This window comes from Coregonus lavaretus (assembly GCF_964263955.1).
Source record: "Coregonus lavaretus genome assembly, chromosome: 20".
Taxonomy (NCBI): Eukaryota; Metazoa; Chordata; class Actinopteri; order Salmoniformes; family Salmonidae; genus Coregonus; species Coregonus lavaretus.
In genome coordinates this window covers 31,548,546-31,572,403 of record NC_140007.1, presented here as the reverse complement: position 1 = coordinate 31,572,403, position 23,858 = coordinate 31,548,546, and the positions used below count along the sequence as shown (strand labels likewise).

At 40.5% G+C, this 23,858-nt stretch overlaps 2 protein-coding genes across 5 annotated transcripts; both read right to left on the bottom strand.

The window, feature by feature from the left end:
* Nucleotides 1-283: 283 nt before the first annotated feature.
* Nucleotides 284-17,326, bottom strand: LOC311147536 (tumor protein D54-like). Of its 4 annotated transcripts, none has more exons than XR_014614798.1 (10): nucleotides 17,168-17,326; nucleotides 16,596-16,711; nucleotides 16,203-16,351; nucleotides 15,696-15,743; nucleotides 2,751-2,852; nucleotides 2,013-2,039; nucleotides 1,377-1,421; nucleotides 1,186-1,254; nucleotides 1,021-1,069; nucleotides 869-902 (listed from the first exon to the last, which is right to left on the bottom strand). XR_014614798.1 is itself a non-coding variant. In XM_084184286.1 (9 exons), exons 1-9 carry the CDS (start codon nucleotides 17,178-17,180, stop codon nucleotides 819-821), a joined length of 633 nt encoding a protein of 210 aa, XP_084040412.1. In that variant the 5' UTR covers nucleotides 17,181-17,326; the 3' UTR covers nucleotides 284-818. The 4 variants fall into 4 exon arrangements, 2 of the variants coding, with proteins under 2 accessions (XP_084040412.1, XP_084040413.1); XR_014614799.1 differs by having other exon boundaries at nucleotides 872-902; nucleotides 1,190-1,254; XM_084184286.1 differs by lacking the exon at nucleotides 1,186-1,254 and having other exon boundaries at nucleotides 284-902.
* Nucleotides 17,327-17,951: 625 nt separating this feature from the next.
* LOC311147510 (dnaJ homolog subfamily C member 5-like) lies at nucleotides 17,952-22,872 on the bottom strand. The gene is made up of 6 exons (XM_084184262.1): nucleotides 22,745-22,872; nucleotides 21,544-21,596; nucleotides 21,223-21,360; nucleotides 20,853-21,066; nucleotides 20,447-20,618; nucleotides 17,952-20,250 (listed from the first exon to the last, which is right to left on the bottom strand). Exons 3-6 carry the CDS (start codon nucleotides 21,336-21,338, stop codon nucleotides 20,144-20,146), a joined length of 609 nt encoding a protein of 202 aa, XP_084040388.1. The 5' UTR covers nucleotides 21,339-21,360; nucleotides 21,544-21,596; nucleotides 22,745-22,872; the 3' UTR covers nucleotides 17,952-20,143.
* Between the last annotated feature and the right edge of the window lie 986 nt (nucleotides 22,873-23,858).

Below are 23,858 nucleotides of genomic sequence, written 5' to 3'. Positions count from 1 at the left end.
GGGTATTCAAGGTTAAAAACTCAACAGTACTTCCACCATTCAGCCTTCCCTGGTGGTCTAGTGGTTAGGATTCGGCGCTCTCACCGCCGCGGCCCGGGTTCGATTCCCGGTCAGGGAATTCACTTTTACAACATCACTGTTCTACCGGGATCTATTATATACCACCATCACCGTATCAACGTTATGGCTGTCAACTGTAACAACAACAATAATCACTTTTATGTATCTCGTTATGCTAACCGTAAGGTATAGTATCAATAAATCATTACACATGAGACCAAACCACATAATACGTTTTAATTAAGAATTCTCAAAGTACAAAAATACTTTACTGTACATTTGTGATTGTTATGTTCTTAGAATGAAGTAGCAGGATATAGGCTAACAGTGATATTTTCCTTCAAACAATAGGACAATATAAATAGCTGGATATTGGAAATAACACTTAACATTTTGAATGAATGGTTGGAACCAACACTGTCAAAGCTATATGAAACTCATTGCTCCTTATCTCACACCTGAAGCTACATTCTATACAATTTTAGAAAAATATTTGTTGCTTGATGACATTCAATTCACAGTATGCCATTTTAAATCTCTCCCACCCCACTCCAACAACAACAAAAAAGTTAAATATCTCTGCACAGCCCACACGGAGTCCATAGAAATTGTATTTGGTCATTTATTCATTTATCAACATCCTACACAATGTTTACTGTCTGATGGGGTAGTATGGACAATGACATCAGGTTAAAGTGATTAAGGGAGTATACTGTAGTAAGATTACAGATGGTGCAGGGAAAATTAGGTGGATTATGTTAGAAGGAACCACTGTTCTGAGAGGGGCTTCTACCAAACCCAGAGACATCTCCGTCATTCCCTCGACTCCCAGACACCTTGTTCTGTGTGAGAGACAGGAGACAGTAGAGAGATGAGGAATTTGTTTTAATTTTAAAGACGAGACAATACAGTATTTTCTGTTCTTTGTGTTTGTGATTTTGCGAAAGCACAGACACTAACCTTCACGCTTCCCACCATGTCTTCAAAGGACTTGAATGTATTGGAATGTCTAAGGCAGAAAGATACATTATCCCTTAAACAATTGAAATCACTTTGAGGTACAGTATCATTTCAGGTTAAACGATTCACTCAAAGATAAATCGAACTAAATTTAACTTTTTTTACTTGCAGCATTAATGTCATTCTAATCTCGTTCACCAGAGTCTTCCTCCCCAAGCGCTGTTCGCAATTAGCCTGGGGACGAGGTTAATATCATTCAAATGTCATTCACCACCTATGGAGGTACTGCAGGAAGTAGTAGTAGGGCAGAATTTCAGGGATGTCAGAGCTTGAAACAGGCGTGCCCAGTGTCTTACCTCATACTCATAGCAGGCACACTGATGGAGTGGCCCAAGGAGGGGCTGGTGTTTCAGAGAGCAGAAAGAGACACAAAGAGAGATGAGTAAGAGCAGTACAACATGTAGTAGGCCAGGCCTACAGCAGTACAGCATGTAGTAGGCCAGGTCTACAGCAGTACAGCATGTAGTTGGCCAGGCCTACAGCAGTACAGCATGTAGTAGGCCAGGCCTACAGCAGTACAGCATGTAGTAGGCCAGGCCTACAGCAGTACAGCATGTAGTAGGCCAGGCCTACAGCAGTACAGCATGTGAGCAAGAACAATAGACAATATCAGTAGCAGCTTAATTAGGTGAAGGGTGAAAGGTCAGCAACATTAACGTGCACATATCAACTTGGGCAGTTCACTCAGGTCTAAACGAATGCAACACTTCACTCAGTAGTTAGTTTTAGTTAATTAGTTAGTTAGTTCACTCAGGTCTAAAGTAATATAGTCTTGCAGGGCCGAGGAGCCTGGACCCCCGAGGCTAAAGCTAATGCAACAGTCTGTGAGAATATTTCACATCGAAATCAAGATTATTCATCATCACAAAGCTTCAGAGGGGAGACAATCTGGTGCAATAGGCTGGAGGCCAGGGCACTCCTACTATCCTTACCGAGGTGGGCTAGGCAAAGGCAGTGCTCTATCCAGTCAGTGGGCAGCGTTACAGGAAAGAGATGGGGAAAGAGAGATGGTCAGATACAGTAATCAAGAGAATACATGGAGGTGTAAATTGGCAGTGCGATGTATGAGTGTGTGTCTGTCTGTGTGTGCTTTCCATTAATGGAAAGCAAGCATGCATCACATTTACGTCATTTAGCAGACGCTCTTATCCAGAGCGACTTACATGAGCAATTAGAGTTAAGTGCCTTGCTCAAGGGCATATCATTCACCTAGTCAGCTCAGGGATTAGAACCAGTGACCTTTCGGTTACTGGCACAACGCTCTTAACCACTAACATCAGCAGCTACCCTTTACACAGGCTCCATTTAAAGGCTTTGTAGGAACAGTACAGTAGATAAACAGATATTGTTGCCAACTAAAACAGACTGATCTGATTGGATTAAGGCTGTTGTTTTCTCCCTGGCATTCATAAACAAGTCCGCAAGAAGAAACCTTTGTCCTCAACAAATGTGTCCTGTGAAGGGGAACTGCATGAAAATAGCTGAATATACAGTATATAGCTGGATTATAAAGATGGATGGATAATTTAATGGATGAAGAAAATAGATGACGAATATGAAGGGTGGCCACACTGGTGGACAGATGAGTTTTAGAGGTGGTAAAGGAAGATGGAAAGAATAGGAGGATGTATGGGAGGATAATAAAAGAGTGAAGGGGAGGCTGAAGGTACCTCATTTCTCCCAGTCTCCTTGTGATGGCCACACCCATTGTGGACATGGCAGCAGTGCTGATCTGTCCTGCATGAGAAATAGTATCATGGGTCCTCTTATACCTAGTGACACAGAGAAGGAGAGAGAGAGAGAGTTTATTTTTTTTGTGGGTAGATCAGCTTTAATATTGCAGATAGATTGTAACTTCCATCAATGTAATTGTCTGCATCACTTCCAATCCCCCATGGGTTTTTTTCTCGCATATATATATATATATATATATATATATATATATATATATATATATATATATATATATATATATATATATACAGTGGGGAGAACAAGTATTTGATACACTGCCGATTTTGCAGGTTTTCCTACTTACAAAGCATGTAGAGGTCTGTAATTTTTATCATAGGTACACTTCAACTGTGAGAGACGGAATCTAAAACAAAAATCCAGAAAATCACATTGTATGATTTTTAAGTAATTAATTTGCATTTTATTGCATGACATAAGTATTTGATACTTCAGAAAAGCAGAACTTAACATTTGGTACAGAAACCTTTGTTTGCAATTACAGAGATCATACGTTTCCTGTAGGTCTTGACCAGGTTTGCACACACTGCAGCAGGGATTTTGGCCCACTCCTCCATACAGACCTTCTCCAGATCCTTCAGGTTTCGGGGCTGTCGCTGGGCAATACAGACTTTCAGCTCCCGCCAAAGATTTTCTACTGGGTTCAGGTCTGGAGACTGAACTCACCTTCCTCATGATCATTGATGCCCCACGAGGTGAGATCTTGCATGGAGCCCCAGACCGAGGGTGATTGACCGTCATCTTGAACTTCTTCCATTTTCTACTAATTGCGCCAACAGTTGTTGCCTTCTCACCAAGTTGCTTGCCTATTGTCCTGTAGCCCATCCCAGCCTTGTGCAGGTCTACAATTTTATCCCTGATGTCCTTACACAGCTCTCTGGTCTTGGCCATTGTGGAGAGGTTGGAGTGTGTTTGATTGAGTGTGTGGACAGGTGTCTTTTATACAGGTAACGAGTTCAAACAGGTGCAGTTAATACAGGTAATGAGTGGAGAACAGGAGGGCTTCTTAAAGAAAAACTAACAGGTCTGTGAGAGCCAGAATTCTTACTGGTTGGTAGGTGATCAAATACTTATGTCATGCAATAAAATGCAAATTAATTACTTAAAAATCATACAATGTGATTTTCTGGATTTTTGTTTTAGATTCAGTCTCTCACGGTTGAAGTGTACCTATGATAAAAATTACAGACCTCTACATGCTTTGTAAGTAGGAAAACCTGCAAAATCGGCATTGTATCAAATACTTGTTCTCCCCACTGTATATATATATATATATATATATATATATATATATATATATACACACATACATACATACATACAGTTGAAGTCGGAAGTTTACATACACTTAGGTTGGAGTAATTAAAACTCATTTTTCAACCACTCCACAAATTTCTTGTTAACAAAATATAGTTTTGGCAAGTCGGTTAGGACATCTACTTTGTGCATGACACAAGTAATTTTTCCAACAATTGTTTATAGATAGATTATTTAACTTATAATTCACTGTATCACAATTCCAGTGGGTCAGAAGTATACATACACTAAGTTGACTGTGTCTTTAAACAGCTTGGAAAATTCCAGAAAATTATGTCATGGCATTAGAAGATTCTGATAGGCTAATTGACATAATTTGAGTCAATTGGAGGTGTACTTGTGGATGTATTTCAAGGCCTACCTTCAAACTAAGTGCCTCTTTGCTTGACATCATGGGAAAATCAAAAGAAATCAGCCAAGACCTCAGAAAAAAAATTGTAGACCTCCACAAGTCTGGTTCATCCTTGGGAGCAATTTCCAAACACCTGAAAGTACCACGTTCATCTGTACAAACAATAGTACGCAAGTATAAACACCGTGGGACCACGAAGCCGTCATACCACTCAGGTAGTAGACGCGTTCCATCTCCTAGAGATGAACGTACTTTGGTGCGAAAAGGGCAAATCAATCCCAGAACAACTGCAAAGGACCTTGTGAAGATGCTGGAAGAAACAGGTACAAAAGTATCTATATCCACAGTAAAACGAGTCCTATATCGACATACAGTGGGGAAAAAAAGTATTTAGTCAGCCACCAATTGTGCAAGTTCTCCCACTTAAAAAGATGAGAGAGGCCTGTAATTTTCATCATAGGTACACGTCAACTATGACAGACAAAATGAGAAAAGAAATTCCAGAAAATCACATTGTAGGATTTTTTATGAATTTATTTGCAAATTATGGTGGAAAATAAGTATTTGGTCAATAACAAAAGTTTCTCAATACTTTGTTGTATACCCTTTGTTGGCAATGACACAGGTCAAACGTTTTCTGTAAGTCTTCACAAGGTTTTCACACACTGTTGCTGGTATTTTGGCCCATTCCTCCATGCAGATCTCCTCTAGAGCAGTGATGTTTTGGGGCTGTCGCTGGGCAACATGGATTTTCAACTCCCTCCAAAGATTTTCTATGGGGTTGAGATCTGGAGACTGGCTAGGCCACTCTAGGACCTTGAAATGCTTCTTACGAAGCCACTCCTTCGTTGCCCGGGCGGTGTGTTTGGGATCATTGTCATGCTGAAAGACCCAGCCACGTTTCATCTTCAATGCCCTTGCTGATGGAAGGAGGTTTTCACTCAAAATCTCACGATACATGGCCCCATTCATTCTTTCCTTTACACGGATCAGTCGTCCTGGTCCCTTTGCAGAAAAACAGCCCCAAAGCATGATGTTTCCACCCCCATGCTTCACAGTAGGTATGGTGTTCTTTGGATGCAACTCAGCATTCTTTGTCCTCCAAACACGACGAGTTGAGTTTTTACCAAAAAGTTCTATTTTGGTTTCATCTGACCATATGACATTCTCCCAATCCTCTTCTGGATCATCCAAATGCACTCTAGCAAACTTCAGACGGGCCTGGACATGTACTGGCTTAAGCAGGGGGACACAGCAGGATTTGAGTCCCTGGAGGCGTAGTGTGTTACTGATGGTAGGCTTTGTTACTTTGGTCCCAGCTCTCTGCAGGTCATTCACTAGGTCCCCCCGTGTGGTTCTGGGATTTTTGCTCACCGTTCTTGTGATCATTTTGACCCCACGGGGTGAGATCTTGCGTGGAGCCCCAGATCGAGGGAGATTATCAGTGGTCTTGTATGTCTTCCATTTCCTAATAATTGCTCCCACAGTTGATTTCTTCAAACCAAGCTGCTTACCTATTGCAGATTCAGTCTTCCCAGCCTGGTGCAGGTCTACAATTTTGTTTCTGGTGTCCTTTGACAGCTCTTTGGTCTTGGCCATAGTGGAGTTTGGAGTGTGACTGTTTGAGGTTGTGGACAGGTGTCTTTTATACTGATAACAAGTTCAAACAGGTGCCATTAATACAGGTAACGAGTGGAGGACAGAGGAGCCTCTTAAAGAAGAAGTTACAGGTCTGTGAGAGCCAGAAATCTTGCTTGTTTGTAGGTGACCAAATACTTATTTTCCACCATAATTTGCAAATAAATTCATAACAAATCCTACAATGTGATTTTCTGGATTTTATTTTCTCAATTTGTCTGTCATAGTTGACGTGTACCTATGATGAAAATTACAGGCATCTCTCATCTTTTTAAGTGGGAGAACTTGCACAATTGGTGGCTGACTAAATACTTTTTTTCCCCACTGTAAGCTGAAAGGCCGCTCAACAAGGAAGAAGCCACTGCTCCAAAACCGCCATTAAAAAGCCAGACTATGGTTTGCAACTGCACATGGGGACAAAGATCGTACTTTTTTGAGTAATGTCCTCTGGTCTGATGAAACAAAAATAGAACTGTTTGGCCATAATGACCATTGTTATGTTTGGAGGAAAAAGGGGGTGGCTTGCAAGCCGAAGAACATCCTCCCAACCGTGAAGCACGGGGGTGGCAGCATCATGCTGTGGGGGTGCTTTGCTGCAGGAGGGACTGGTGCACTTCACAAAATAGATGGCATCATGAGGAAGGAAAATTATGTGGATATATTGAAGCAACGTCTCAAGACACAATCAGGAAGTTAAAGCTTGGTCGCAAATGGGTCTTCCAAATGGACAATGACCCCAAATATAATTCCAAAGTTGTGGCAAAATGGCTTAAGGACAACAAAGTCAAGGTATTGGAGTGGCCATCACAAAGTCCTGACCTCAATCCTATAGAAAATGTGTGGGCTGAACTGAAAAAGCGTGTGCGAGCAAGGAGGCCTACAAACCTGACTCAGTTACACCAGCTCTGTCAGGAGGAATGGGCCTAAATTCACCCAACTTATTGTGGGAAGCTTGTGGAAGGCTACCCATAACGTTTGACCCAAGTTAAACAATTTAAAGGCAATGCTACCAAATACTAATTGAGTGTATGTAAACTTCTGACCCACTGGGAATGTGATGAAATAAATAAAAGCTGAAATAAATCATTCTCTCTACTATTATTCTGACATTTCACATTCTTAAAATAAAGTGGTGATCCTAACTGACCTAAAACAGGGAATTTTTACTAGGATTAAATGTCAGGAATTGCGAAAGACTGAGTTTAAATGTATTTGGCTAAGGTGTACGTAAACTTCCGACTTCAACTGTACATACACATTCATACACATATATATATATATACATACATAAACACATACAGTCGTGGTCAAAAGTTTTGAGAATGACACAAATACTAATTTTCACAAAGTCTGCTGCCTCAGTTTTGATGATTGCAATTTGCATATACTCCAGAATGTCATGAAGAGTGATCAGATGAATTGCAATTAATTAATCCTGCCACAAAAGGACCAGCTGCCATCATGTCAGTGATTCTCTCGTTAACACAGGTGAGAGTGTTGACGAGGACAAGGCTGGAGATCACTCTGTCATAATGATTGAGTTAGAATAACAGACTGAAAGCTTTAAAAGGAGGGTGGTGCTTGAAATCATTGTTCTTCCTCTGTTAACCATGGTTACCTGCAAGGAAATATGTGCCGTCATCATTGCTTTGCACAAAAAGGGCTTCACAGGCAAGGATATTGCTGCTAGTAAGATTGCACCTAAATCAACCATTTATCGTATCATCAAGAACTTCAAGGAGAGAGGTTAAATTGTTGTGAAGAAGGCGTCAGGGCGCCCAAGAAAATCCAGCAAGCGCCAGGACCGTCTCCTAAAGTTGATTCAGCTGCGGGATCGGGTAACCACCAGTGCAGAGCTTGCTCAGGAATGGCAGCAGGCAGGTGTGAGTGCATCTGCAGGCACAGTGAGGCTAAGACTTTTGAAGGATGGCCTGGTGTCAAGAAGGGCAGCAAAGAAACCACTTCTCTCCAGGAAAAACATCAGGGACAGACTGATATTCTGCAAAAGGTACAGTGATTGGACTGCTGAGGACTGGGGTAAAGTCATTTTCTCTGATAAATCTCCTTTCCGATTGTTTGGGGCATCCGGAAAACACGTTGTCCGGAGAAGACAAGGTGAGCGCTACCATCAGTCCTGTGTCATGCCAACAGTAAAGCATCCTGAGACCATTCATGTGTGGGGTTGCTTCTCAGCCAAGGGAGTGGGCTCACTCACAATTTTGCCTAAGAACACAGCCATGAATAAAGAATGGTACCAACACATCCTCCGAGAGCAACTTCTCCTAACCATCCAAGAACAGTTTGGTGATGACCAATGCCTTTTCCAGCATGATGGAGCACCTTGCCATAAGGCAAAAGTGATAACTAAGTGGCTCGGGGAGCAAAGCATCGAAATGTTGGGTCCATGGCCAGGAAACTCCCCAGACCTTAATCCCATTGAGAACTTGTGGTCGATCTTCAAGAGGTGGGTGGGTAAACAAAAATCCACAAATTCTGACAAACTCCAAGCATTGATTATGCAAGAATGGGCTGCCATCAGCCAGGATGTGGCCCAGAAGTTAATTGACAGCATGCCAGGGCGAATTGCAGAGGTCTAGAAAAAGAAGGGTCAACGCTGCAAATATTGACTCTTTGCATAAACTTAATGTAATTGTCAATAAAAGCCTTTGACACTTATGGAATGCTTGTAATTATACTTCAGTATACCATAGTAACATCTGACAAAAATATCTCATAACACTGAAGCAGCAAACTTTGTGAAGACCAATACTTGTGTCATTCTCAAAACTTTTGACCACGACTGTATATATATATATACACACACACATACATATGTACACACACATACATATATGCAAGATACACACATACATACATACATACATATATATACACATATACAGTGGGTATTTGATACACTGCCGATTTTGCAGGTTTTCCTACTTACAAAGCATGTAGAGGTCTGTAGTTTTTATCATAGGTACACTTCAACTGTGAGAGACGGAATCAAAAATCCAGAAAATCACATTGTATGATTTTTAAGTAATTAATTTGCATTTTATTGCATGACATAAGTATTTGATACATCAGAAAAGCAGAACTTAATATTTGGTACAGAAACCTTTGTTTGCAATTACAGAGATCATACGTTTCCTGTAGGTCTTGACCAGGTTTGCACACACTGCAGCAGGGATTTTGGCCCACTCCTCCATACAGACCTTCTCCAGATCCTTCAGGTTTCGGGGCTGTCGCTGGGCAATACGGACTTTCAGCTCCCTCCAAAGATTTTCTATTGGGTTCAGGTCTGGAGACTGGCTAGGCCACTCCAGGACCTTGAGATGCTTCTTACGGAGCCACTCCTTAGTTGCCTTGGTTGTGTGTTTCGGGTCGTTGTCATGCTGGAAGACCCAGCCACGACCCATCTTCAATGCTCTTACTGAGGGAAGGAGGTTGTTGGCCAAGATCTCGCGATACATGGCCCCATCCATCCTCCCCTCAATACGGTGCAGTCGTCCTGTCCCCTTTGCAGAAAAGCATCCCCAAGGAATGATGTTTCCACCTCCATGCTTCACAGTTGGGATGGTGTTCTTGGGGTTGTACTCATCCTTCTTCTTCCTCCAAACACGGCGAGTGGAGTTTAGACCAAAAAGCTATATTTTTGTCTCATCAGACCACATGACCTTCTCCCATTCCTCCTCTGGATAATCCAGATGGTCATTGGCAAACTTCAGACGGGCCTGGACATGCGCTGGCTTGAGCAGGGGGACCTTGCGTGCGCTGCAGGATTTTAATCCATGACGGCGTAGTGTGTTACTAATGATTTTCTTTGAGACTGTGGTCCCAGCTCTCTTCAGGTCATTGACCAGGTCCTGCCGTGTAGTTCTGGGCTGATCCCTCACATTCCTCATGATCATTGATGCTCCACGAGGTGAGATCTTGCATGGAGCCCCAGACCGAGTGTGATTGACCGTCATCTTGAACTTCTTCCATTTTCTAATAATTGCGCCAACAGTTGTTGCCTTCTCACCAAGCTGCTTGCCTATTGTCCTGTAGCCCATCCCAGCCTTGTGCAGGTCTACAATTTTATCCCTGATGTCCTTACATAGCTCTCTGGTCTTGGCCATTGTGGAGAGGTTGGAGTCTGTTTGATTGAGTGTGTGGACAGGTATCTTTTATACAGGTAACGAGTTCAAACAGGTGCAGTTAATACAGGTAATGAGTGGAGAACAGGAGGGCTTCTTAAAGAAAAACTAACAGGTCTGTGAGAGCCGGAATTCTTACTGGTTGGTAGGTGATCAAATACTTATGTCATGCAATAAAATGCAAATTAATTACTTAAAAGTCATACAATGTGATTTTCTGGATTTTTGTTTTAGATTCCGTCTCTCACGGTTGAAGTGTACCTATGATAAAAATTACAGACCTCTACATGCTTTGTAAGTAGGAAAACCTGCCAAATCGGCAGTGTATCAAATACTTGTTCTCCCCACTGTATATACATACACATATACATATATATATACAGTACATACATATAAACACATATACATACATATACATGTACAGATGAACGTGGTACCTTCAGGCGTTTGGAAATTGCTCCCAAGGATGAACCAGACTTGTGAGGTCTACAATTTATTTTCTGAGGTCTTGGCTGATTTCTCTTTTGATTTTCCCATGATGTCATGCAAAGAGGCACTGAGTTTGAAGGTAGGCCTTGAAATACATCCACAGGTACACCAATTGACTCAAATGATGTCAATTAGCCTATCAGAAGCATCTAAAGCCATGACATCATTTTCTGGAATTTTCCAAGCTGTTTAAAGGCACAGTCAACTTAGTGTATGTAAACTTCTGACCCACTGGAATTGTGATACAGTGAATTATAAGTGAAATAATCTGTCTATAAACAATTGTTGGAAAAATTAAGTATATGTTTTAACCGACTTGCCAAAACTAGTTTGTTAACAAGAAATTTGTGGAGTGGGAGAAAAACAAGTTTTAATGACTCCAACCTAAGTGTATGTAAACTTGCGACTTCAATTGTACATATCCTTTTTTAAAATGTATTTCCCTTTATTACTTTCCAACCCCACCACCCTTTCCCTAATTGGAGTAAACTAGTGAACAACAATGCTTAGGCCTCTACTTCCAGCTTATACATACTCTATATATTTTATGGACAGTCAATTTTACAATAATTCTATTTTGTTTGTTTTTACTCCTGAACCTCCTCTACCCTCAACCTCTCCGATCATTTTCATGATGTCCATCCGGTTTGCTTCTATATGCCATATCTCTCCAACTGTGCTCCTTCACAAAAGCTCTCAACCTATAACCTATATACTTATTATGGACACAGCATGCCCTACATTAGTTATCTTAATGTTATTAGTTGTTGTTAGTAGTCCCGTGTAGCTCAGTTGGTAGAGCATGGCGCTTGCAATGCCAGGGTGGTGGGTTTGATTCCCACGGTGGGCCAGTATGAAAAATGTATGCACTCACTAACTGTAAGTCGCTCTGGATAAGAGCGTCTGCTAAAACGTAATGTAAATGTTATTAGTCCCATTCAACACCTCCCATCTATCTCTTAACGCCATCCATATTGGATTTCTATTTGCCATATATTTTTCAACTGTACTGTGATGTTTCACAAAAGTTCTGAACCCTTCTATTCTCATTGTTTCTACAGATTGTAAATTGAAAATAACACTTTTTGCTAAAAGTATTATTATATTATTGATCGATTGACTATGACTTTTCAGATCACCCAGTAGTGCTATCTGCAGGGTTAGCTCCAGGTAAATATTGCAATCCTTCAGCCATTCCTGGACCTGTGACCAAAAACAAGCCACAAATGGACAGTACCAAAACAAATGATCTAATGATTCTGTCTTTTCGCAGCAAAATCTGCAGAGCTGGGAAGATTGTATCCCCCATATAAATAACATTCTATTGGTAGCAAGAATTTTGTATAACAATTTAAATGGAAAAATTATAAGTTTTGAATCCGGCGTCATTTTGCGTATCAGTTCATAAACACTATGCCATGGAATCGGTACGTCAAAAATCTCTTCCCAACTATTTTGCAATCTATATGGGACGGCTGTCAATCCTTTGGTTCTTAAATGAAACTAGCATACTTTTTTATTTATCACAATTTTCTTTAACCAATTATGTTCTTTAATGCAGGGCCGACAGACAAGTTCCTTACTTTTCCCCCTTGCACTTTCCTCTTCCATTTTTGCGGTAATGCTGCAATTATTTGGTTGTAATTTTGTGTAGAGCAGACATTTCCATATGTTTTTGTTAGCTGCATGTTCGACATAACTCCACCAGTCCTACCGATGATATCATTTATGAAGATTATATACCTTTTTTAAACATTTTTTCAAAATATACTGGCTTTTTATCAATTAGAATATTTGAGTTTAACCACAATATTTGTTGCATTATTTGTTCTGTCGTTTCTGGAGGATTAAATTGAAATTGCAACCAACTTTCTATTGCTTGTTTTAGAAATAGTGATATTTGCGAGATTATTTCCTTTTCAAATAACTGAAAGTGAGAGGTTGTAATCTGAATAAAGGGAAAAAGGCCATTCTTGAACATTGGGTGAGACAATCTTACTAATTTTCTAGAGAACCAGTTCGGATTTAAGTATAACTTTTGTATGACTGAAGCTTTTAGTGATAGGTCTAATGCTTTAATATGTTATAATTTCTGTCATCCAAATTCATATTCATTATATAAATAGGCCCGTCTGGCTTGCCGTTCCAAATAAAATGGAATATTTTTTTCTCATATAATTTAAAAAACTGTTCGCTAGGCGTAGGCAAGACCATAAGCAAATAGACAAACTGAGATAATACTAAAGAGTTAATCAGGGTGATTTTTCCACAAATAGACAGGTATTTACCTTTCCAGGGTAGCAGGATATTATCTATTTTTGCTAACTTTCTATTAAAATGTATTGGAGTGAGATCATTTATTTCATTTGGGATATGTATTCCGAGTATATCCACATCACCATCTGACCATTGTATTGGTAACTACATGGTAATGTAACATTTTAATTTTTTAGTGATCCAATACGTAATATAGTGCATTTATCATAATTTGGTTGTAATCCAGAGAGGTTAGAAAATGTATCTAGATCCTCTATGAGGCTGTGGAGGAATTCAAGTTGTGGATTTAAATGAAAACATGAATCATCAGTGTACAATGACACCTTTGTTTTTAAGCCCTGGATTTCTAATCCCTTGATATTATTGTTGGATCTGATTTTAATAGCTAACATTTCGATGGCCATAATAAATAGATATGCCGATAGTGGACAACCTTGTTTTACTCCTCTTGACAGTTTAAAACTTTCTGAGAAATAGCCATTATTTACTATTTTACACCTAGGGTTACTATACATGATTTTAACCCATTTTATAAGAGATTCTCCAAAATTGAAATGCTCCAGGCATTTATATATCAACTCCAGTTGTACTGTATCAAATGACTTTTCAAAGTCTGCTATGAATAGCAGGCCTGGTTTCCCAGATTTTTCATAGTGTTCTATTGTTTCCAGTACTTGCCTTATATTATCTCCAATGTATCGTCCATGTAAAAAACCTGTCTGATTAGAATGAATAATGTCCGACAATACATTTTTTATTCTATGCGCTATACATTTTGCTAGAATTTTTGCATCACAACACTGAAGTGTAAGGGGCCTCCAATTTTTTTAATGGACTGGATCTTTATATTTCCCACTTGTATCCTGTTTCAGTAATAATGAAATCAGACTTTATTCTTGAGTGTCTGATAATCTACCATTTACATAGGAGTGGTTAAAACATGCTAATAACTGTCCTCTGAGTATATCAAAAAAGGTTTGGTATACCTAGACTGGTATGCCGTCCAACCCTGGAGTTTTCCCGGACTTAAAGTCTTTAATTGCATCCAGAAGTTCCTCCTCTGTAATTTCACCTTCACATGAGTCTTTCTGTATGGCTGTTAATTTTACATTATCAATATAAATAAATCCCTACAATTAGCTTCAGTTAGAGGAGATGGACGCAACTGAAATGAAAACATATGCTTAAAGTACTTTGCTTCCTCCTTCAAAATATAATTTGGTGAATCATGGGTGACTCCATCATTTGTAATCAGTTTCAGTAAATTCTTTTTGGTAGCATTTCTATGTTGAAGATTTAAAAAGAATTTGGTGCATGCTTCCCCATATTCCATCCAGTTTGCTTTATTTTTATAATATATTACACTTGATCTTTCTTGAATAAGTTTCTCCATTTCTTTTTGTTTTTCCTCTAATTTATTCTGAGCCTCTATGTTACCGTTTTTATTGCTATCTATCTGTTCTGTTAAACCTTCTATTTCCTTTGTTAGTATGTACTCTTTTGACCTAAATTTCTTTTCTTTTCGAGATGAGTACTGAATTGCATGGCCTCTAAAGGCACATTTAAAAGTGTCCCATAAAATATGGGGATTTGCTGTACCTATGTTATGTCGGAAAAAATCAGTTAAAAATGTCTCTGTCCTAGTTCAAAACAAGTTATCATCCAATAGGCTTTGATTAAATTTCCAATATCCTCGCCCACGTGGAAATTCAGTAAGAGTAATGTATATGCCAATTATATGATGGTCCGAGAGAGAGTGTTGACTATATGAAGTGCCAGGAGTTTTTTTTATTGTTGAAAAGGGCAATTCACAATCTCTATGTCACTGAGGTACTGTGTTCAAGTACCCAATGAGTGGTATTCTATTAATATTTGTATATCTAGCTGTGCCACTAGAGATCCTGGTTCGAATCCAGGCTCTGTCGTAGCCGGCCGTGACCGGGAGACCCATGGGGCGGCGCACAATTGGCCCAGTGTCGTCCAGGGTAGGGGAGGGAATGGCCGGCAGGGATGTAGCTCAGTTGGTAGAGCATGGCGTTTGCAACGCCAGGGTTGTGGGTTCGATTCCCACGGGGGGCCAGTATGAAAAAATAAAAATAATAATGTATGCACTCACTAACTGTAAGTCGCTCTGGATAAGAGCGTCTGCTAAATGACTAAAATGTAAAAATGTAATCCTCACATTCCACTTTCGTGGCTCCTCCTGTTCCTTAAAATAGGAAAAAACAGCTGCAGCAGGACACATGGAGTGAGCATGGATGGACATTTTAGTCATTTAGCAGACGCTCTTATCCGGAGCGGCTTACAGTAGTGAGTGCATACATTTTTCGTACATCATCTTCACCCCCGTCCTAGTGCATATAGCCAGATACCCCCACCCCCTCTGTTTTCAAGTGAAGTGCTTCATCCCTGGCCTGGCCAGCCACAGCCTGTTGTGTTAATGCTACTGCCAGTGTTAAGACAGGCTATTAGAAAGGCTATTAGCAGGCATCTGATCCTAGTTGACCTTAAAATCCCATCAGCTGTCCCCACATAGAGCTTGTTAGTTGACATGTGAGAACAACAACATTTTTGGAAAACCCCATCTTGGTTAAATTAACATATAGTATATAATGTATATGACAGATGTAAACATAGTGACCACTCACACGTTAGATTGGCTGATGTCCTCCAGAGTAGCTGAGGCGGTCAGATATCTGTAAACACAGAGGTAGATTATCATCACAGCTCTATCTTGCAGAGCACTAAGTACCGAACATGAGCGTGCCTTTCAGGAGTATGCAACTATCAAGCCAAGCTAAAACAGGGTGCTGACATTGCATGCTTTTCCACAACGTTCTGTCAGAAATAATAATACCTACAATAGCTGCTTTGGCAGGCATGGTTCTTGGTTGACCTTTGCCCAACTTTTACTCACATTAGGTCAGAGTCAAAACTTCCCTGGTTCATTTGCAAAGGCTCTTCATTAGTTTGAAATATATTCACAGTTTTGGAATGCCTTCAATTCTGATACTATTCTGATGCTATTTCTGATTTATTATTGTCAAGGACTTTATAATACCTCAGGTTACTTTAAGACATTTTTCTGGTGGTGATGGTGTATAGGCGGTTGAAGCTGCGTGACACCATGAGGGCATCTCACAGGAAGTACTTACACATTGGAGGTTTGGACTTCATGCCAGCCTTTGGACATGTTCTGTTTAATCTCACTGAAGGGGCCCATACCCAGCTGCCTCTTGATGTCCACCGCATATTTCTCTTTGGCCAAGAGGACCTGCCGTAATGTCTGTATCTCATCCTCTGTCTGAGCAGAACAAAATGACAGAAAATATTACCTTCAAGGATCCAGAGGTAGAGTTGAGACATAATTGGATTGGAAATTATTCTATGACTTGTCTTTTTTCATTCATTTGGGTATGATGCAAAATAACATCTGAACAAAATATTATCTTAAGAGACACATTCAACATACATGAATATGACAATGTTTGACAACATGAAGAATGGGACAAAATGGCAACGTTGGACAAACACTGAGAGAAGAATACCTTTGCTAGCTCCATCTTTAAATCATCCTCATCCTCCTCTGATAGACCGTTAGTCAGACCATTTCTTGATATTCCAATGGAAATGTTCCTTGGTGAAACATTCTCCCCACTGTAACCTTTTAAAGGAGTATAGATGTTACTGTCTGCAATGCATACCATAAATGCTCTGCCATACATTTTCGATCAGTTGTTGACATTAATTACTGTAGCTACTGTCTATTCAAACAGGCAATTCATCTTCAGGAAGTAAATAATCGTGAAGTCTAGCTCACAAGGACAGGCTGAAAATGTCCTGAACGAATGAGTAGTTACATCATGTAGGCCAGCCACTGTGTTGACCCAGTACGTTGTACTCACTTTCGCCCAGTGCGCTGTCCATGGTGATGAATTATATGGCTACCTGTAGATCTAGCAATAACATTGCGTGTGGCCTGTCACGCATAGCAGGAGAGGCAACCCGTACTGTCTAATATAAAGTATTTTATCTCACCGTGTGATTCAGAGTAGGATGTCAGTTGGTCATTAAACAATTCAACAATCTAGATTTAGCTAATTAAATGCAACGGACTTACCTTGCCTATTCATGATCAGCAAAGGTATGAACAACTCCGTTTCACCAGGCACGTCTTTTCCGTGTTCAAGCTAACGTTAGCTCTTGCTAAATGGAGTCCAATCCCTGCTCGTCGATACTAGATCTCTCAAATGCTTCTCTATGCTCAAATTCAGCCTCGCGCAATGGTTTACATGCCTAAGCCATTTACAGAAAAGCGAAGAAAACTATATATATATATATATATATATATATATATATATATATATATATACTACTATAATGTAGTCTTATTGGAATAGTAACGTCATGTTCTTTATTCAAGAGGAAAAAGCAACCTGTAATTTTGAGAATGAGAGATAAATCTTCCGCATGTGAGTGTGTGTGTGATAATAGGGGGTGCACTCCGGTTGGGTAAACAAATAAGATATATTTTTATACAGAACATGCGCCACATTGATCATCGATGCTATTTTATAGTATAGGCTACTTTATCCAATTCATGTAGTAAGAACTTTGCTGCTGCTGCGGGAAACACAATTTGGGCACCTGTGTAGACTGCTGGGTCTTTGGGAAAATATCCATCAGGTGGTAAAATGAGTGAACGTGCTAAAGAGAGGATTCTACAGCACGGGCTCTGTCTCCATCTACTGGCAAAATCAATGCACCAAGCCGCCTTTCATATTCAAGTGTAGGCTTACAGTCCTTCATAGGCTTATTTGAAGGTACCGGTAGACCTACTAGAATATCATATTTGCAGCATACTGTAGTAGCATTAGAATTGAAATGATAAACAAAACAACAGTAAATGTTCATCAACATTTATTTAACAACAGCAAATCAGATCAATGACCCACTTTGTTTTCTTTCACACACATTACCATGCTACAACATAAAGGTCCAGATTTATACTTAATATTTAAGTGTATGTACAACAGACCTTAACCATTAAACCATGCGTTGCAAAATTTAATGGCCACATCAAAAAAACATACCATTTATAACTATAGCCGTTCATCATCAAAAACATGACAAAATAAGTTAACTTAAATAAAATAAATGTAATAAAATTACTATATCACTATCATTACACTATATACTATGTCGTCTGTATCAAGACATTTTTATGGAACCATTTCCTGATCATTGGTCCAGTAGTTTTAGTGAACACACATTGCATTCAACTCATTTAACAATTAGCATTTTCCAACATCTCAATGAAGAAGCGATAACAGGTAGATATATCTATGGGAGGGGGTGTGAGGGGGAGGGGGGCACAGCAAACACTGTAAAAGGACCACACAGGTCAAACAACCATATCATCAAAAGCAGAGGGCAGGCGAGAGGAGCTCAGACATCCATTGTAAACCATTGAAACATAATTGGCATTAATGAAACAAACAAATTATGAAGATAATGGCTGGTTATGGCAGGTTATGTATTAGTTACACTGGACATATATTTAGTTGTATATATTTATATTAAAAACATAAGTCTATTCTGGTTATAGGATAAGAGCTGCCTGTGGTAGTGCTAGCCCACTTATGAAATGACTTATGAGCTAAGAAAGTACCAATATCGACACTCAAAATTCAATGATGGTCAAAACAAATGAACACAGCATTGGACAATTACAACATAATTCCCTTCAACACAACTATAAAAAACAAGATGATGATAATATTTTTCAAATGCTCCCAACTTTTCCCTACACAGTACTATTTTTCATCACATCTAAACATACATGAATAGTGCTTGGAATGAAAATATGTCACCCTCTAAATTGGATCAGGTCAAGGTCCTTGGCTTAGACAGTGTGGGGTAACACTCGGAACCACAAGAAAATTGGAACCACAAGGAAATTAAGCACAGGTAAAACATAAAATATCTGGATATTGAGAATATCCACTCAAATGTGCAGAGAAGAGTTGCTCAGAGATGTCTGGGTCGCGTCCCAACAATCCAATGGGACTGTGGGTGGCACAGTGGCAAGTAAAAGTACACAAAATATACATGACTACATGTGTTAAAAAACCTATGTATGATATTTATCTTCTGGTGTTAGTCAGTTCTTCGATGCAGGGAAGTCAGGGGCAAGATTACATGCATTCAATTCAGATTTTAGGGGCAGGACAAAGCAATGCTTCCTTCACACAAGAACAGACCAAACCAAGCCAATTCAAGACCCACCAAATGTTAAGAAAGCAATGATGTCACCATCAGTATTTCATGATATTGCCATCATAAAATGCAGCTTGTGTGCCCTGCCCTCCCTGCCCTCCATCCCCACCCCGCTTCTACAGGCACAGATCTCAGGGCAATATAACCACAATGCAAAAGGAAGGGCACCAACACAGGTAAACGTGAGTCAACATCTATGGGTTTAAAAGTGGTTGAAGGAAAGGAGCTATATGTTTATAACTGGCATCAGTTGATGGCAATTCTAAACTGAGAATTGTGTAGCTCTATTTTGAATGTTTAATGACGACGGCACCATGCAGCAAAGACAATGAACAGCAACACACCTCACTATCCACAACCTCCCTGAGCCGAACCTCTCTTATCAGTGAGCAAAAACATCAAGTAAACTGTACCCCAAATGAATCACACTCACAGGTGCACCAACAGTATGAATAAAAAAAATGAAGACAATGATTTATTTCTCTAAAAACAGTGCATGCTACACCATGACATGAAATATGGATAGGGGACTGTGGGGTTGGAGGATTTTGAGGTCAAAGGCCAAAGAATATGAAAGAACAAGCAGAAGGGAAGCAAACTTTTTCTTTATCTTTTTCCTACATTGAGGCGGGAGTGGACCACTCTGGAGAGGGTGGAAAGGGAGGGTGTATCTTAAAGAGTTTCATATGTGGGCCACGCTCGCTCCTCCATCTCCTCTGCTTTCTTAGTGAAGTTTAAACAGATTGCCCTTCTCGTTCATCCTTTTAAAGGTGGAGCAGGGTAGCAGGCAGGGCCACAGGCCAGCCAGGGGTGGGGTTTAGTTGAAGCCCATGTCGGTCTGATAGGTAGAATGGTGACCATCTGACGTCAACTGGGTGGTCTCTGTCGCTGATGGCTGCACCAAGATGGCTTCACCACCAGCCTCTGTCAGAGAGAGAGCGAGAGCGACACACACACACACACACACACACAAACACACACACGGTAAGATATAAAGGGTCAGTAATGATGGCACTCCATAATAAATGACCATGCAATTGAAACAAGTCAATGGTCAGTGATGAAGTGATTTGTGTTCATGCAGAAACATGTTTCTTACACAATAAGCAGTCGATCTCACCTCTCTCATCAGACTGCATCTGGGCCTCCAGGTCCTCAGGAGACACATAGAAGTCAGTCTCCTGGCCCTCTGGGGGCCGCGGTTTACACTTCCCACAGCAGCAGTTACAGCAGCAACACAGGCAACAGCAGAAGTAGCAGCCAGTGGCCAGGCCACAGAACACAAACAAGGCCTGCAGAGGGAAAACAAGGCAGTGTGTGTGTGTGAGTTTGGGAGAGAGAGGTGTGAGAGAGATCAAGAGAGTGTGACAAGAAGATAAAATAATAACAATCAAGACAAACAGTGTTAGAGAGGCTTGGTTGTGTTTTTACAGGGTTTGTGTTATAAAATATGCCATTTTATCTTTGACCCTAAGTCCACTCTACATGTCTACCCCCCACCTCCCCGTGGCCCCTCGCAGTCTCACCTTAGCCCACCAGCTGGACAGGACAAAGTAGGTGTTCACGTTCTCCTCGCCAAACTGCTCAGCCACGTACAGTCCCAGGGAGCCATACTTGTCATAGATGTTCCGCTTGGTGGGGTCATTCAGAATGGCATGGGCATTGTTGATCTCCTTAAACTTGTCAGAAGCTTCAGGGTTATCTGGGTTCTTATCAGGGTGGAATTTCAACGCAAGTTTTCTAAGAACACATAAGAGTGAGAATTAGATAGTACCAATAAACAAAACATAAGACTATATTTATCTGTGGCACGCTCTAGAAAATAATGTGGCTATATTTTTATTGATGAGTACTAGTATAACTACTACAGTAAGTGGCCACGCCTCTCTGACTGACCTGTAGGATTTCTTGATATCGTCGGGAGTGGCTAGCTTGTCAATGCCAAGCACAATGTAGAGTGATTCACCAGAGGTGGAGAGTGAGCGCTGCCTCGCCTGTTCTTGTGCTGCCATGATGCCTCACGTCCTTCAGAATCTGAACACAGAGAAAAGGAAGAAATGCACATGTTTATTAACCAATGAGTCATCATTACACCATTATTCAGCCTATAGCACCATGTGTGTTGACAGAAGCAGTGTATTTTTCATTCTCACAAATATGTGCAGTTCTGCCCCAAATTCACAAAATACTCCCACACTCCAGGAATCTATTGCACACCTTATAACCTTACCGCCACTCCAAAATGGTGCACTCTCAGCAGGGTTCCTACCCTGTAAGAGGAGAGAGTAGAGTAAATCATCTACCTGTGAACCTAGATGCCCTCTCCCTTCCAACAACAGATCAGACAACCTAGTCACATATTCTAACTGTATATCTCTTGGGTTTCTACTTAGAATAGGCCTACAAATGCCAGGATCCTGTAACTATTACTAAGTCAATAACAAATTAACTTATATGAGATATGAGTGTTATCATTCTCAGTCACTCAGTGTGGTCAAATTGAGAACTGAGGTCTCACGCAAATCACTGATATTAATTGGAATGTGTACCCTTCAGGGGTCTCTTTTCAAACTAGCTACTCTGTCAACTCTGTCACTGTCATTTGTTAGGATTGTTGATAGGAAATCCGTAAGAAGTTAACGACAAATCACAAACATCAAGATGCTATAGCTTCAGACTGCACAAGGGCATATAGCCTTCAGAGAACCCCAAGGGCCTATAGCATTCAGAAAACCTCAAGGACCTTCTGCAGTGATGCTAAGGCCAAAATGCTCAATCTTGAGCATTTTCCATCATAGGCCTATCCCTGAACTCAAATAATGTACTCAATTGGATGCTAAATTTCAAGTAATTAGTGTAAATGGTGACTTTATGTGAGGTGGTCCTGGGGAGGAGAATCGTTATTGACATCCAAGGAAGCAGCTGACCATAGATAGGCTAGATTTATTGAGATGACGCACTAGTCGTAAAATACCCATTCTTCAACCTCCAGCTAAACTATTAACGTTTTTAGGCCATGTCACAAATGACTGACCAAACAACTCATTTTCACAAAAATCGACTTTTGCAAAATGTCAAAACCCGTACGCTCTGAGGCTGTTAAAATCCATACACTCTGACGCTGTTCAAATAAATGGAATACATGATCATCATTCATGGAATGTTCGTTTGCTATAAGTACAACTAGAATATTATGATATATATTCTGGATTATTTTTGAATCTGTAGCCTAACTGCGATGCTTGGAGCAGTTAATCTTTGTAGCTGCATCAGCAGCAGCACTGCGCAGCATCCATGTTGGTTTGTAGCTGGCCTTTTCTAAATGCAAGTGAGGACTCGCTCAAGTCAGCAGTAATGTTCAAGGGCAAGGGAGAATAGGTTTAAAAAATAAACAATCCACATCAATGAGAATGCTTACCTCTTGAAGTCGGCTCTGATGCACTATATATGGAAATGGTCCAGAGAAATATAATAATGGTATCTGATTATGGTCGCATCCCAGAGAACCGCGAACACCCACCAAACGCAACCATGGACAGCTGCAGCAGTATATTGTCCCCGCCCCCTCCCCGAGCCCTCCTCCCCAATTCGACATGCGCGCCGCACACTCATTGATTGGGATGCCCCTCAGCCTTATTACTGCATTATAAACTACTGTTTACTAAAAATAAATAAACATAGCTACAACGTGATGAAGTCATTTTCTTTTGAAGGAATTTTGAAGGGATGTAATACAGTAAATTAGGCCTAGGTGATTCTCAACCAGAGACCCCTTCAGACAAAAACCCTAGTAGGCCTAACGTTACCCTTACAAAAAAAGATTGCAGTTTTGAAACTGCGGTATTTTGGACGCAGTAATTGCACTCTAACTGCAGTTATATACATCTGACTGCAATCTTTTTTCGTCAGGGTACCTTAAGAAGTAATACCTGTCCTTGCTTTATTACTTCATTTTACATTTACATTTTAGTCATTTAGCAGACGCTCTTATCCAGAGCGACTTACAGTTAGTGAGTGCATACATCATTTTTTTTTTATACTGGCCCCCCATGGGAATCGAACCCACAACCCTGGCGTTGCAAACGCCATGCTCTACCAACTGAGCTACATCCCTGCCAACCATTCCCTCCCTTACCCTGGACGACGCTGGGCCAATTGTGCGCCGCCCCATGCGTCTCCCGGTCGCGGTTGGCTACGACAGAGCCTGGATTCGAACCAGGATCTCTAGTGGCACAGCTAGCACTGCGACGCAGTGCCTTAGACCACTGCGCCACTCGGGAGAATATTTTCCACATTGCGTTAATTCCACAGAACAGACTTTCGAGTTACACCAAGGTATATACAATGAGGTGAAACGTTTAGAACCTTGCAGCATAATTCTACAAGACATAAAATATCTGTTCCACAAAATGCATTTCTATCTGAAAGTTTTTGCAACGTTGAACCCTTCTGAACAGACCCCATCACTGCTACTGTTCCTTGGCAACCATGACATCATTCCACTGGCCAATCGTAGTTATGTTTCCCCAAAT